The sequence below is a fragment of the Gymnoscopelus braueri genome, assembly GCF_963280865.1.
Source record: "Gymnoscopelus braueri genome assembly, chromosome: 22".
NCBI classification, from domain to species: Eukaryota; Metazoa; Chordata; class Actinopteri; order Myctophiformes; family Myctophidae; genus Gymnoscopelus; species Gymnoscopelus braueri.
The window spans coordinates 22,604,808-22,620,100 of NC_137624.1; the positions used below are offsets into that span (position 1 = coordinate 22,604,808).

Below are 15,293 nucleotides of genomic sequence, written 5' to 3' on the forward strand. Positions count from 1 at the left end.
CTTATATTGTTGTTTACTGATAAGTTGTTGATAAATGTATATTTTTCCATTTTCTTTGGAAGACCTATTGTGATTTGTTTGAAATTCTTATTAGTACAGAGCTTGAAACACAATTTTTTCAGAATGTAAGTCTCCTGAATTTGGTCAGATTAATCTCTCAATCTCCCAACGTTTTTGTTGTAATCTGCTACATATTTAAAACTTCCATGGACATTGATGCATCATGCACAGTAACAAACATACTCACTGTGTAAAGCCTGCTTTACTGGATACTTCGTTATGTGCCGGTGTCAGTGTCATGCACGGAAAATAGCGGATAGCGGTCACGCTGCATGCGTTGTGAGCTTGAATGACCTGTTATTGTCAGTGTGCGACACCCGCACACACACAACTAAGTATATTGTAACTATAAGGTTTAAGCCTGTTATCATGCTGCTGTTTCTCAAAGATGTCACTTGTGGGCAGCTATTATCAAAGTTACTGTAGATGATTTCATGAACACTCATCATCCTGGATCTTTATATTTTGGAATGTCGAAGCTATTATTTTGGTAAAGAAGAGAAAATGATTTATTAGATTAATAAAATACAGTACCTAAACCAGTAAGTAGAAACATTCTGCTCTTCCTTCATAACTCAGATGTACGGTGCCTTAACTTAATACGATCTAGCTTTTCATGCCCCTTTAATATTGGTTTGATCTGACATGACTATCAACTCAACTACTTGCACATGCTAAACTGACACTGATGGGAAATTATCCATATTATATATTTTTTTTAATTAAGCAAGAAAAAGAAATGTTACATAATATTCCAATGATATTTTCACATATTTTAGACCAGTGTTTCTCAAAGTGGGGTCCGAGGATCCCCAGGGGTCCTTGAAGGGGTTATTATAGCATCAAAATCAGTTTGACCACTTTAACCCTATATACATTGAAATATTTTAACAACATTGTATGGTATGGGGGTCCTTGGCACAAAATTAATTCAGATGGGGGTCCGTGGCTAAATACAAATACATTTTGGACATGAAAATGTGTGAGAACCACTGGCCTAAAACAAAACTTCCAATTACATATACAAACTACACTATGCTGTAAGTAGCTGTAGCAGGAAAGAACCCAACATATACAGTTCAGATTTAAAATGAGTTTTAATATCTCAAAGTTCACATGAATTCTTCCTAGAGGCTTTACTTGTACATTATTTACATTATTGACCATTCATTCACATACTTGTACTAAAATATTTCAAACCACACCTGGCAGACATGGTGACATTTTGTCATAAAAACATACATTTTTCATGTAACCTTGATACATCCATTAAAGGAGACTTCTGCTGAAATAGAATTTTATATTTCTGAAAATGTCCAATATGTTGTCTTGTTGTTGTTGTTGTTGTCATACTACTTTTGATGTACAAAATCTCAGAAAAGCTAAGGAATATGTGGTCCCCTGACATTATTGAATTGCATTTTTTGAGATGGGGAACATTTATGTACAGTTATGTTCCCATGCTTAACCACTTAAACCCTCTCGTTGTAGAGAAACAGACTTGAGTTATAACTCTACTTTTTCCACCAAATCTCTTTCCCAAAAGTAGCTACAAGCTCACAACATGTCACAATGTCTTGTAGATCTTTGCATTTTGGTGAATGTGCCCCCAAAATATGGATGCTGGAGTTCAAGTGGTTAAACATTTTTACATTGCATATTAAATCAGGGATCCCACTGCTACCTTTTTGCTGGAGCCATACTACGCTGGCCCCCAGGTCTCCCCCCCCCCCCCCATGTGATGAGATGTGTCTCCTATTTTCAAAACCCATTCAAAGTTACTGGTAGCCACAGTCAACTTTTTAGAAAGAAATCAAAAATAGCAGATCTACAAGGTCACAACACGTCGCAATGCAACGCGTTGTGAGAAGGGAGACTGGCTATTTTTGTATAAAATGTGTTTTAAGTGAATAATAACCATTTCCTTGGACACATAGTGTATCACATTCGCTCTGTACATTGTATCAAGTTATGGAGCTATTTATATGATAAATATATTCTTAACCATGAGTATGGAACCATACTCATCTACAGTATGTCTAAAAGATAATACATTTTTAAGTGACACATTTAATCAAGATTACTGGCACCCTTGTATTGTATGTAGATAATGAGCAACCTTCTGAAATATTTATTGAATTAAAATGTAATCAATTTCATGATCATATTTTATACAAAAAAAATACCAAACCAATAACCAAATATAAATAAAACATAACCAAAGAGTTTTCTGACCATGGCACCATTAATGGCATGCAATTCAAAGCTATTAGATTATTGGAAAGAGTTTCAAGCCAAGGCTCCATAGACCTTGGCATTTCTATTTCTAGTGAGGTTATCAAGTTTTACTTATGAAACCTAATGTATTCTTTATTCATATTAATTTAAATGATAAAATAGGGTATAACCACTTAAGACACAAACACACACACGCACGCACACACACACACACACACACACACACACACACACACACACGCGCGTGCGTGCATGCATGCATACACACACACACACACACACACACACACACACACACACACATATACACACACACACACACACACCACGACAATGACTGAAAACATTCATTCAAAAGCCAACATAAATGGTTGAAGAGTAAAACTAGAATGTTCTATTTTATTTACCTGTCAGCTAAAAGCTGCAGGATGTTTATTTGACAGTAACTACAGTATATCCAATACGTGTGCCAAAAATATTGTCATGGCCATTTTCTTTGTTACTTCAGTGATAATTTTTTATATCTAAGATTAAACAAACATATGTTTACTCTATAAGCATGAAAATAGAGAGCTGCCATATATTGTTTTTGCCATTTCCAATTGTTTTAGAAAGTACAGTATATTACATTAACTGCATGAGCCCATAACCTGCATTAAGATGAATAATACATGCATGGGGACATGACAGACTTACAACATTTTCTTTACCTATTTCAGGGGATACAATCTACTGAACTTTACTTTATTTTGAGAACTCAAATATTAAAGAAAGAAAATATTTAAAATGTGAAAACAATTCCTGTTTTATAAAAAACAAAACAAAGGTCAGTCCTGCTAGAATTAATTCTGAACAGTATAAAAAATTCAAGACCAGAGAATAGCAACCAGGCGAGTGGTTTGTTCGATCATTTCTACTGTACATTCATATGTAAAACCTATTGCTTGCACTACAAATAAGACTTTTTTGCAGCAGGGACAATTGCTATCACACAGAACTGTCTAATAGTGCTAAGGTACGATAGGATTTATACAAGTACGATTCATACTTCGGCGCACAATAGCGGCGTGCGGCAAAAATAGCTGACCTACAATGCGTTGTGGGCTTGTAGGTCTGCTATTTTGGCTTGTGACGCCGTCATGCGCCAGAGCAAAGATTAGGCATAACATAGACTAGAATGTAGCTGTCCAGCACTTAAAATATAACAATATGAATATGCATGAAAACCCTTGTGGGGAGAAAACAGCTTTTTATATACATATAATATATAGTATACTATACAGTATAACAGTGCAAATAGTTGGTTCTCTAAATAATACAAAAATCAAAGTGTACATAGCAATACAGTACGTCGCCTGATGGAAAGGAATATGTATAGTACCTTTGTCAAAAATAGAAATAGAACACTGCCACTTAAAAATAAAATATAAAAAACACAGAAACACAAGCTACCATCCTAATGAATTGGCATGAATTATTCAGACACATGTGCCTTTTAACAGTAAAAAGCTCTACAGTGATGCAGATTGATTATCAATTTGAACAGTACTATACAGTACATCAGTGCATTCAAGCACATAAAAGTATGAAACACTTTCTGATACAAAAATATTATTATAAAATGCATGAACTTTGCATTGGAACACAAGAAAAAAGACAGTGAACAACAAAATATGACACATAAATGTCCAGGAAGAAAAAAAACGTTTTTGTTTTAAAAACTTTTGGAAAGTTTCCCCCAAAAACAACATCCATAAAAACATGCTTGCAATAATTAATTTAGACTGGTATTTTGGCCGCCGCATGGATTAAAATTCCCAATTTTGGCGGAAGAAAAACAAACATTCTGGCTAAGCAGCATGAGTTCCCTTATTAAGTTTTACAGCAACAGAGAAATTCCCTGTTCAGTGGCCTACTGTGGCATATGAAATACAACATCTTTCTCTATATAAATACAGTCACCTGCTGCCCCGGTGTGGACAATATATGTATTACCACCAGTGTATGTCGTACAGTCTTCATTGTTTCTCTGCCAACTAACTGAGCTTTTGCAGGAGTTTGTCTTCTATCAGTTCAAACTGCACACTCACTGACATCTCTGCAATGAACTGTTCACAGCCCTCCTTCGTCACCTGCTTACAGTAGCGCAGGTCTATGTGGCAGACACTTCCACAGCGCTTGAAGTAGGTCAACGACTGGTCTGTCACCCTGTTGCATACTGCAGGGAGAAAGGAGGTTAGGACAAAAAGTTAACAACTGTGAGGCTAGCACTAGAGCCCGACCAATGCCTGATTTTTGAGTCCGATGCAATCCTGATTTCGGAAACTCCTACACTACTGATTACCGATGCTTTGACCGATATAATATATGGGTCAAAACATCGGTAATCAGTACAATATTATTGTCAAGGAGTGCAACATTTTCCAATCAATTAGAAACTCTTACAGTACCTGATAGGTTGATGTCAGTAAGGGAGTCTCTGGTGGTGGTCCCTGCAGCGGTCAGGATGTTCACAGACTGGTCAGTGACATGGTTGCAGTAGCTTAGGTCCAGCTTGCTCAGTAAGGGCATGTAACGAATGATGAGACGTAGAGAGGTGTCTGTAATGTCCAGCCCGGCCAGCCGCAGCTCCACAACATTACGCAGTTTACTCCTATTGTCCAGCTGACCTGCAAAGACAGAGGGGCCAAGAAGGAGAGATAAATAAGGCTATTCATTTCAATCCTCTATCAAGCCTTTTCTTTAACCACATGAACCCTAGTGTATTGATTCTTGGCATGTAATGATAAGCGATTAACATTCGCCGTAAACAGGTGAACATTTGACGAAAATTTTCAATTTACAAGCTCACTAATGGTGCTTTGCAACACGACACGTAGTGAGCTTTCACATCAGATCGTCTATTTTCGCCGATTTGGTGTAAAAAGGAGGGGACCCCGGTCACAAAGAATATATTTTATGTTACAGTCAGATTGAAAAAACAGCCAGATTGAAAAAGGAGTGCTTGTTTTCTTCGAGTTCACCTCCCGTCAAAAAAAGAAATTACATCTATTTGCACGAGGCACGCCCTCATTCAGTTCAAGATTGTTCATCGTCTGCATATGTCTAAGGTTAGGCTGTCCAGGATATTTCCCGCAGTTGATTCTATTTGTGACAGATGTAAGCAAGCCCCTGCCAGTCTTTTCCACATGTTCTGGTCTTGCCCAAGTCTGTCAACATTTTGGTCCTCCATATTTGAGGTATTCATATATCACAGCTCAAACAGTTGAACCTTGCCCTATGCTTGGTCTTTTCGGTGTGCCATCCGAGAATCTTGGCTTGCGTGGGATACACTTGGAAAGCATAGCCTACTCTGATTGTCTGATTGTCTTAAATTGGAAAAGTAGTTGTCCCCCTTCCTTTGGTAGGTGCATCTATGAAATTAGAGGGGAATACTGAGGGGATCTACTGATAAGTTTACTAGAGTGTGGCTGCCTTTTCTTTCATAATGATCAGCTGACTATGCCTCTTAATGTTTAAATTCCAGATATTGCATTGTAAACTTGCTCATATGTTGTTGGATGTCTTGTGCTGTGATGAACCTGACTTGTATTTGTCCTTTTGTAATTTAGTAATTTAATTTTTACTCTGCCTTTACTTTATATCGATAGTGTATTATGTAATTTTGTCTTACTATTTGTTTTTATTTTCCTTTTGACATCTATCTTAATCTGTGTCTTTATTGTCCTTTTTGAAACATTTTATAAAAAAACATTGAGCAAAAAATAAAAGAAAACCGATACCGAGACTCGGGGGGACGATGATTATGATTCTGTCCCTATCGGCACATAACTCGGACGGCGCTGAGTCGGCTGAAGATGACTTTGCAACGCTCGGCACGGCGACTCGCTCACCTTCAGACGGCGCGCCTCCGTCGGTGAAAACGAGTGCACCTTTTTCAATGGTTTTCCAATCATACTGTGAGTGTGACATATATAGTTTAAGTGGTTTAAGCAATACTTTACAAGTTTACAAGTTTGGTACAGTAGTGACTCTTGCCACTCTTGCCAGACTGTAATGCAAATAGACATGACCTCATATATGTGTGAGGTAACTGAAATGCTTGTTTTATCACTGTCACGGCTATAGTGGTGCATCTTTTACTGTTGCCTGTTCTCATCTGTCTCTCTGCAGGTAACAAACCCCCCACCTTATTAGCTGCAGGTAGTGACTGATAGAACACACCAGTGTTCGCTCACCTCATCAGGGCTTGGCTGTTAAGAACCTGGGGAAGAAGGCGCTGTCCCAATAACACAGCTAGTTGTGGTTGTGGGTGCACCTGTATTCAGTGGTTACTCTTTTTTTAAGAGAGGCTGTTTATAGGCTGTGTTTCTTTTGCACAACTGAGGTAAATCCCAAGTGTTGAGTTGCGTGTGCACCAGTGTTTGGTTGGGGGCCGCCTCTCCCTTGGGAAGGGAATGTGTTTTAATGTTGTGTTGTGTGTTTGTCTAGGCGAGCCAGTTTGTTATTATTCTTAAGTAGATTACTGTTTGGTTTCAGAACATACACTAAGCGTTAGATGATTTTGTTACTGTTACCTTGCTAAGTTTGTATATACATAGTTTGTACATTTTCATTGTCATTGTTCCTTTTCCCCAGTTCATTATTAGCGTTGATCTCATTCTCCATACTGTTTGATTTGTACCAAAAAAGAGGGGGGTTGGGGGGGGGGGGGGTACATATCTGGTCAGCAAATCAAACCCAGAGTCATATTTATGGGTCTCGAGGATATATGTTAAAAATAAATACGTTTGCTAAATCTTTTTAAGGATTTTTTTTTTTTTTTAAAGAAGGAAAATTCAATTCTGAAAATGTTCTAAAGAATTTAAGATTAAAAAAAAGAAACATATTCCATAAATTTGAATAAATAATGGTTAATTTATTTTGGTAGGTTTGGGTGCTAGGGAGAACCAGATACATCTTTTGGGTTCCCGCTGTAAAGGTTTAGGAACCCCTACCCTAGAGCTATTTTGGGGACATAATAATCACACTTGTTCATTTTGGCTACACGACACATCACAGGCTGGTACCTGGCCGGTTGTCTGTGGGGGGCGACAGCAGATCCCTCATCTGTGCATCTTTCAGTCCCTCCACCCACTGAACATCCAGAGTGCGTAGCAGAGGACAGCTAGAAGTGCAGAGAGCGGAGACTGCCACCCAAGAGCACCCTGACAGCAGCAGCATCCTCAGACCTGCAGCAATGGCAAGTTCATACAACATATTGCACATCACGTCACATTAATTGGATACTTTTTATTTATCTTTGTGTTTGTATTTGTTGTTGCTCATGAATACGATACATAATATTACAATGACCTGAACTTAAGTCCAAGGAAAGCTAAATATTCTGAAAAAGAATCTTAGAATTTCCCTTCAGGGTTCCAACGGAAGATGTGCCCTATTTTTCATTTCCCTGTTTCTAGAGTTTTAGTTAACCTGAGGGCAACAAATAAACAAATATAATATCTATGCTAATGTAATTACAGTCAGTGAATAATCCAGAGAAGAAATGGGGAAAAAATAACAAAGAAAAGCTTCCAAAGGACTCAGGAGTCCCTCGGGAAACAATTATCCATGTAGGGGAAACATACCAAAGCATTCACTGAAACTCCTTGTTCACAATAAAAAAAAGCTCTTCAAAGACAACCAATAGCTGAATTCCAATTTTAGCAACAAACACTATCATTCCATACTATATATTGCTCCATCAACACCCATGACATAAATACACAAATTAAGGTTGGTCTTTTTGCAAGGTCATTCTACAGCTAGTTTCATCCATTGTACACCTAGAATCCATTCTCTGTTTAGGCAGTATCAATTAGACCTCCAGTGGTGTACAGTAACTAAGTACATTTACTCAACTACTGTATTTAAGTACAATTTCAAGGTACTTTTACTTTACTTGATTATTTCCATTTATTGATATATATTTATGCTTCTACTCCACTACATTTCAAAATAAATGTTGTAAAATGTATTAATAATTAATCAAATAAATATTCCCTTTTTTTAAATAGCAGATCTACAACCTCACAGCCACAATGGAAACAAGCCCCCAGGGCTTTTTGCATTATCCTTTTAGCATTATTGTATAACTGTACCACTGTACTTTTTGCAAACTGTTAATAAAGTATTCAATCAATCAACTCGCGAAGCGTTGTGAGATTGTAGATTGGCTATTTTCGAATAGCTTTATAAAATAGGGTTTAAGTGGTTAATGATCAATAATTATACTCCAATATGACATGATATATTCTGATTCTGAAATTCTGCATAATGACTACTTTCACTTTTGCTACATTAACTCTTTGACTGCCAGAGTATTTTCATAAAGTACTCCCCCAGTGCCACTGTGCCAGCAATTTGCGTGTTTTTTATTATTTTTATTTTGTAATTTTTCATTCAAATAAATTGTCTGATTGCGGTTTTAAACACATACGACAGTTCTACCAGCAGAGAGCAGCAAATAGACACCTTTATCACCTCGCTGACTCGCTCGCCTCCCCCCAAACAGGCTCAAACAGTGCATACGTCATAAACCGGATGTGACGTTTTCGCAGATTGCCGATCGGATTAAAGTAAGATGTGATACACGACGACGATGACTGTCCGTCACCCAGACTAAAGAAAATAGAAGTGGAGCTCTCGGTTCGTTTTTTATACCGTGTGAAAAAAGGTGTTTTTCCCTATTCTGGCCGAAAATGACCGGGGGAAAAAAATTAGAACCGGAAACGGAATCTGCGTCATGAAACCGGATCCCGGTGAGGGTGAAGTAAGTGGAACTCGAAACCTATGGTGAAAAATAAACAGAATAGCGCGATCACAGTAAAAAGTAAAAACTCTGGATTTCTCGTGCTGGCACTGAGGGCATTCAGCAACTGAGAGAGTTAAGTATATTTTGATGCCAATACTTTTGTACATTTACTGAATAAAAATTTGGAATGCAGGACTTGGCGGACGCTTCATAAATGTCATCTACTGTACTGTGATTGGTTGGGAGGACGAAGTAAGCTCCATTACCACGGAGATCCTCGAGACCACATTCACAGTGGCAGTGACTCAGGTGGCAGAGGGCCGTCTTGGAATCTGAAGGTTCCTGGCTTAACACGTTAAAACCGGGAACGCATCTGTGTAACCACTTTAACCATTATTTTATACTTTGGCTATTAAAAAAATAGCAGATATACAAGCTCAGAAAAATTAGTGCAAATCTTTGAATATATATATATTTTTAAAGCGAACATTTTTAACTCAAATCTTTGCTTCTGGGGGTCCCTGGGGGGTCCCCCCAAACACATTTTGAGATGGGGGTCCGCGGGCCAAATACATATCATTTTGGGGGTCCTTGATATTAAAAGGTTTGCGAACCACTGATTATAGCAACATACGTTTTTTCAAAAACACTGTTAGGATTTAGAAGACATTTGTAGAATTCCCACAAAATTCTCATGATTTTTCAACAACAAAAATGCAGATCTACAAGCTCATATGAGCTTGTATATCTGCTATTTTTGAATAGCCAAAGAATAAGATAATGGTTGAAGTGGTTAAAAACTAAAATGACAGATGCTTTCCCGCTCTTAAGTGTCCTTGAGCAAGACACTTAACCCCTAAATGCTCCCGATGAGCAGGTTTTCCTTCACCGTCGCTGTGTGTGTGAATGTAATATGCTTTGGAGAACGGGCGCTATATAAATGCAACATTTAGCATTGACATCTTGATCTACCCGGACTCCACTTGCTATATAATTCCTCCTGCATAATTTTAACCCATTCAATCCATCTGTGTCATTTTAGATTTGAGCTATAACCATTATTCTATACTTTGGCTATTTCAAAATAGCAGATATACAAGCTCATAGCACGGCACCGAGTGCTGCGCTATACGAGCTTGTAGATCTGCTATTTTTGAACAATCGTGAATCTTTGAATATACATATTTTTTAAGCGAACGTTTGTAACTCAAATCTTTGCTTCTGGAGGTCCCTGGAACAAAATGTTTTTCAAATGTTCGCTTTTAAAAATATATATTCAAAGATTTGCACACATTTTCAAGATCTTTCAAAAAAAGAAGATCCACAAGCTCATTATGAGCTTGTAGATCTGCTATTTTTGAATAGCCAAAGAAATGTAGATGAGTTCCTGGATTGAATGGGTTAAAACCAAGTGTTTTTTTGACTGGCAGGCTTTTTTGTTTACCTGGCAGTCTGTTGATAATCCAGCTAAGTTGTTTCTTGGAGATATTGGTCCAGCTGAGGTCCAATGCTACTGGCTGTCGCCGGATGATTCCACTCAGCATGAGGGGTGTGATGGATTTGCAGCGGTTCAAATCAATATGCTTCCAAAGCCGCTTGTCACAGCACCTGGGGAGAGTCACACAGGAGCTTATTACTTGTTTATTACTTAGAGAGCGACTGTATAACCTACAGAGGTCACCTCAAAAGATAAGAAAATCATGGAACTTCAAAGTGTTTACAGTTATAGGTCTTCGGTACCTTCTAGGGGTGTGCCGATGACTAATTTCACCAAACGATACGATACGATATTTGGCTCACAACTTCGATACGATTTCGATACGATACGATACGCACTTTTTTATTATGAAAAATATATGGGGGAGAAAAAAAGCAAATGCAAACAAATAATTCTGTTTTTGCATTATTCAGACATGCGAACTTGTAGCTTTTCAGCTACAATAGCCATTTTGAATCCAAATAGGGCAATAGTGTGACACCTGACCCGAAAAAAAAAAAACATGTTGTCACCCTTTTCACCCCGGGGCTGTTTTTGCATGCCTGATTATTATTATTGTAAAAAAAAAAGAAAAAAAAAAACGATACATATCGTCACGAAAACGTATCGCGATATATCGCGGGACGATATATCGGCACACCCCTACCTTCAGTGAAACAAAGTCAACAGGGGAGATAATAAAGCTGTTTATGGACAGACCCCTTAAGTCACATTTATGCTTCGGTGACAAAGTGTTGACGGGAAGAAAAAAAAACTGGGAAAAAAAGAAAAGATTGTTGCAGTCCATTCCATTTAAATCCATATGCATAAATCATCCCTAAATCATCCCTAAAGTGGGATTTCATACTGTCCAAGTTGTGCACAAGTGTTGCGTGCCAAAAAATAGCCAATCTACAATCTCACAACAAATCACAGTGCGATGCGTTGTGAGCTTGTAGATCTGCAATTTTTGTATGAATCGAGCATAACACTCACCATCTGTTCCAGGTCCTGCAGACTCGCATGCAGACACACAGATCCCTCAGAGTTAGGTGACTGAACACTGTCATCCACACTTCCCTACGCATTGCATGTGTTTCACCGTCATCTAAGGGCAGCCTGTCAGGTGGGGGGATGATGGGAGGGGGCCGGATCACGTGCCTCTCCATCTGAATGCACTTTGGTGGCGATCGGCAGGGCGGAGGACGGGGGCATATAGGCGTTATTGGGGGGCTTCTGTTCCAGCCTAGCGGTGAAAACCCACGCGGGGTCCCGTTCACCTCCCGCCCCCTGTGGCGCAACCAATCACCCAGGTCACTGCTTCCGTTGTTGAGTGGCAGCCTTGGCTTCGGCTCCTCCCCCTCGTTCGCAGTCTCGGTCTTCGCCGGCCTGTGGTTCTGATTGGCCAGGCCGTCCTCCGTCTTCGGCGGTCGTCTGTTCTGATTGGTCAGGCCCTCCTCGAGTTTAAGGCTCCTCCGGCTCTGATTAGTGGTCGAGTCCTCTGTCTTTAGTGATTTGCGGTTCTGACTGGCTAAGGACTCCTCGCCCTTCAGCGGTCGCCAGTTGTCCTCTGTCTTAAATGGCCTGCGGTTCTGATTGGCCACACAGTCCTCTGTCTTTTGGATCTCCTGGTTAAGTTCCTTGCTCAGCTCCTTGCTGAGCTCCTTGTTGGGGAGTCGCCGGCGCTGCTGCCGAGCCTTTAGCTGGCTAGAGGTCTTCTCCTGGGCTTCACCTGCTTCATTGCTGGTGCCAGCTCTGGGAGAGTTGGCGGAACACTGGTCATTTTCTCTAGCAGCTGACGTCCTCAGCAGTGGACTAAGTAGAACCTTGGCTTTCTCTTCAAGACTCCCACCTCTCTCCTTTTTTGATTCTTCCTCCTCTTCATCCTCTTCATCCTCTTCTTGCTCATCTTCATCCTCGGGTTCCTTTTTTCCCTTCAATCGAAGCCTCTCCAGTGAAAATCTGTCCTCTTCTTCGTGATCTTCTCGATCCTCTTCATCGTCACCATCGTCGTTTTCTTTCTTGATTTGCTGCAGCAATTTGGTAGTTATGGAATCTTCGATTTTTGAGAGCTTCTTCTGTGAGGGAAGGGAACACAATTGTCACATTTCACTTTCAAATATTTTTCCTTTTGAGCAAGCAGCTTCTTTGAAATGGTTTAACATTTCAATGTAAAATTTACGCTGGTTTATTTAGAATTAGTACGATAATCTGGGAGCAGATTTGACAAGCTTGGAGTCGAATCCACTTGGAGTAAAACTGCTTAAGTAATACCATGCTTGCATGGGATTATAACGGAGAGTCATACCTTCTTTTTGACAACGACAGGTTCATCATTGGTATCAAATAGTTTCCTCTTCTTCCTAAGTGGGTTGTCTTCAAGCCTGGGCCGAGATAAGGCATCTAGAGACAGCATAGGGGGACGTTTCTTAGGAGGTTCCTCGTCTTTCCTCTTGGGGGTTTCATCGCGTTCTGCTTTTCTTTTCACTAGAGATGTGGTACTCAGAGCCGTGCCCATCGCTGTTGGCATCATGGGAAGCTCAGGCTCCTCTTTGATGTCCCGGTTTAACCGTGGTTCTTTCAATAGCGAGCCCGGAAGATTGGACGCATACTTGAACCCTGGCCCCCTTTTTTGCTTTACGGCCAAAAGGTGAGAAAACAGGAAAAACAACTTTATACTTTAGCTCTTTGCTTTTAAGATTGACTTTACTCATTTAATTTATCTTTTCATGAATCCTCATATTTATATTGTTTCAACAATATTTTTAATGTCGAAGTGACAAAGGAGTATGAAACATCTGCGACTAAGTATAAAAAGTATAAAAAGTTTACTCGTGTGCCAGTGTCCCACACTGGCGTTATGCAGTAAAAATAGACCATCTACAAGCTCGCAACGCGACGCACTGCGATGTGCCGTGAGCTTATAGATCTGCTATTTTTGGAGTGTGAGTAAAGCATCATACAGAATATAATCAAGCATAATAGAATAACATTGACGCAGATACTTACTTTCCCTGTTTTTCCTGCATGGTTACACTTTGGACATTCCCAGCAATTTGGAAGCTCATCGTTTACAACTCCCCCTGAATCTTTCACCTGAGCAAGACAGAAGAAAGAGACCGGTTAAATGTGTGAAGCAAAACCAACAGTGACAAGTACAAGAAGATGTAACTGCCATACAGGAATAGTTGAAATGGAGCAATTAAGACGATGTGTGATGACTAACTTGCCTTAAGGCAGTTAGGATGAACAATCTCATTGCAGATGGAGCACTCCATGAGCATGAGGTTAAACTTCTCCTCTTCATCTTCCACTGTATCCTCCTTCCCTGCCTCACCACAGACTAAACACACAGCTGTGTGGGGCAACACAGGCTGGGGGGGGGGGAAAGAAATCTTTAGCTATCGATAGTAATAATATGGAAGACCATTTACGACACTATGCCACTACATGCTGTCACACCCAGCCGGCCTTACTTGTTACTGCAGAACTAAACAAAACAAGCAATTCTGATGAATCGTTTTCCATTGACTGCTTCCACTTTCCATTTTCTAGCGCCTATTTGTCGTGCATCAAAACATGAATTAAAACTATGAACTTCTGGGGTATTGCTGTGTCGTGATGCCGCACCTCATAAGAATTCTAACCCCTAGTCTCCACAGTGGTGGGCAGGAACTTTACCCCTGCGTCACCCAAGTGCCTGTCAATAACTAACAATGCAATGATTAATAAAAAGCCATAAGAAATGTTTTAACTCAAAAAAGATTTGAGCGTCGGCTATTCAAAAATAGCAGATGTACAAGCTTACGGCGCGTCACTTCGTGCCATGCTGCGAGCTTGTACAGTTACATCTGCTATTTTTGAACATTTTTTAAAGATCTTGAAAGTGTGCGAACTACTGATTTAGACTCGGCTCCAGGTCTTAATGGTTTAAAGCAGCATGAGAACACTCTGAGCAGGGAACTCACAGCAATGCACTGCCTCATGATGCAGGATTGTTTCATGCGACCGGGCCCTCCAAACTTCTTCATGTCTTTGCAGAAGTGGCACTCTCCACATTCTGTACGCAGGCACGCCTCACACTTCCGGCAGCGTGTGCGCCTTCTCCTGGCACCAGATGTTCCCCGACTGGCTGACAACTTGACAGCCGATGCAGGGGATGCTGCCATCTTAGGTTTGGGCCGGTTGGGTGGCCGAGGCTAAAAGGATGAAAGCAGAAAGAGTGTCTCGTCAAGTCTTGTGGGAAAATAGTGTTTTTTGGGGTTTTTTTGTGGTATAAATATTGGTAGTAGTTGGGTCTCTAACAGACAAGACATATCAGGTTGATGTAGTGGCAGGCCTAGATCACATGATTGCACTTCGCTCATTTGAAACCATCCTCAAACAAAAATGATTTCTACAACCTATATAGATATCTGATGAGGAAACGTAAAATGAAAAATAAATTGAGAAAGCTGTCCAAATTTGGCACAAAAGCCCAAACTGCATTGTTGTAGGTCGTTTATTGTCACATACAAATCGAATAATAGAATAAGAATAAGACGGGGGGAAATAGCACAATAATAGTAATAAAAAGGTTGAATAAAATAGACATTTTGCTTCATTTTTGTTTCGGACATTAATAACTGAATAGCAACTCAAGCTTCTTGTCTTGAGATTTATTAGCCATATTCCTTTGTTATCCTCAAACAATAAATACAGCATTGGTACAGCAGATAATAA

General features: G+C 39.7%; 1 protein-coding gene across 1 annotated transcript in view; it reads right to left on the minus strand.

Moving 5' to 3' along the window:
* Nucleotides 1-1,826: 1,826 nt before the first annotated feature.
* The window catches only part of kdm2bb (lysine (K)-specific demethylase 2Bb), a 41,570-nt gene continuing 28,103 nt past the window's right edge, over nt 1,827-15,293 (minus strand). Inside the window, exons 13-21 of the mRNA XM_080420508.1 lie at nt 14,540-14,770; nt 13,802-13,945; nt 13,581-13,667; nt 12,880-13,206; nt 11,568-12,649; nt 10,539-10,702; nt 7,368-7,529; nt 4,749-4,967; nt 1,827-4,516 (exon numbers count right to left, since the gene is read on the minus strand). Coding sequence (XP_080276634.1) covers nt 4,335-4,516; nt 4,749-4,967; nt 7,368-7,529; nt 10,539-10,702; nt 11,568-12,649; nt 12,880-13,206; nt 13,581-13,667; nt 13,802-13,945; nt 14,540-14,770 — 2,598 coding nt within the window. The 3' untranslated portion in view covers nt 1,827-4,334. The remainder of the gene's footprint in view (nt 4,517-4,748; nt 4,968-7,367; nt 7,530-10,538; nt 10,703-11,567; nt 12,650-12,879; nt 13,207-13,580; nt 13,668-13,801; nt 13,946-14,539; nt 14,771-15,293) is intronic.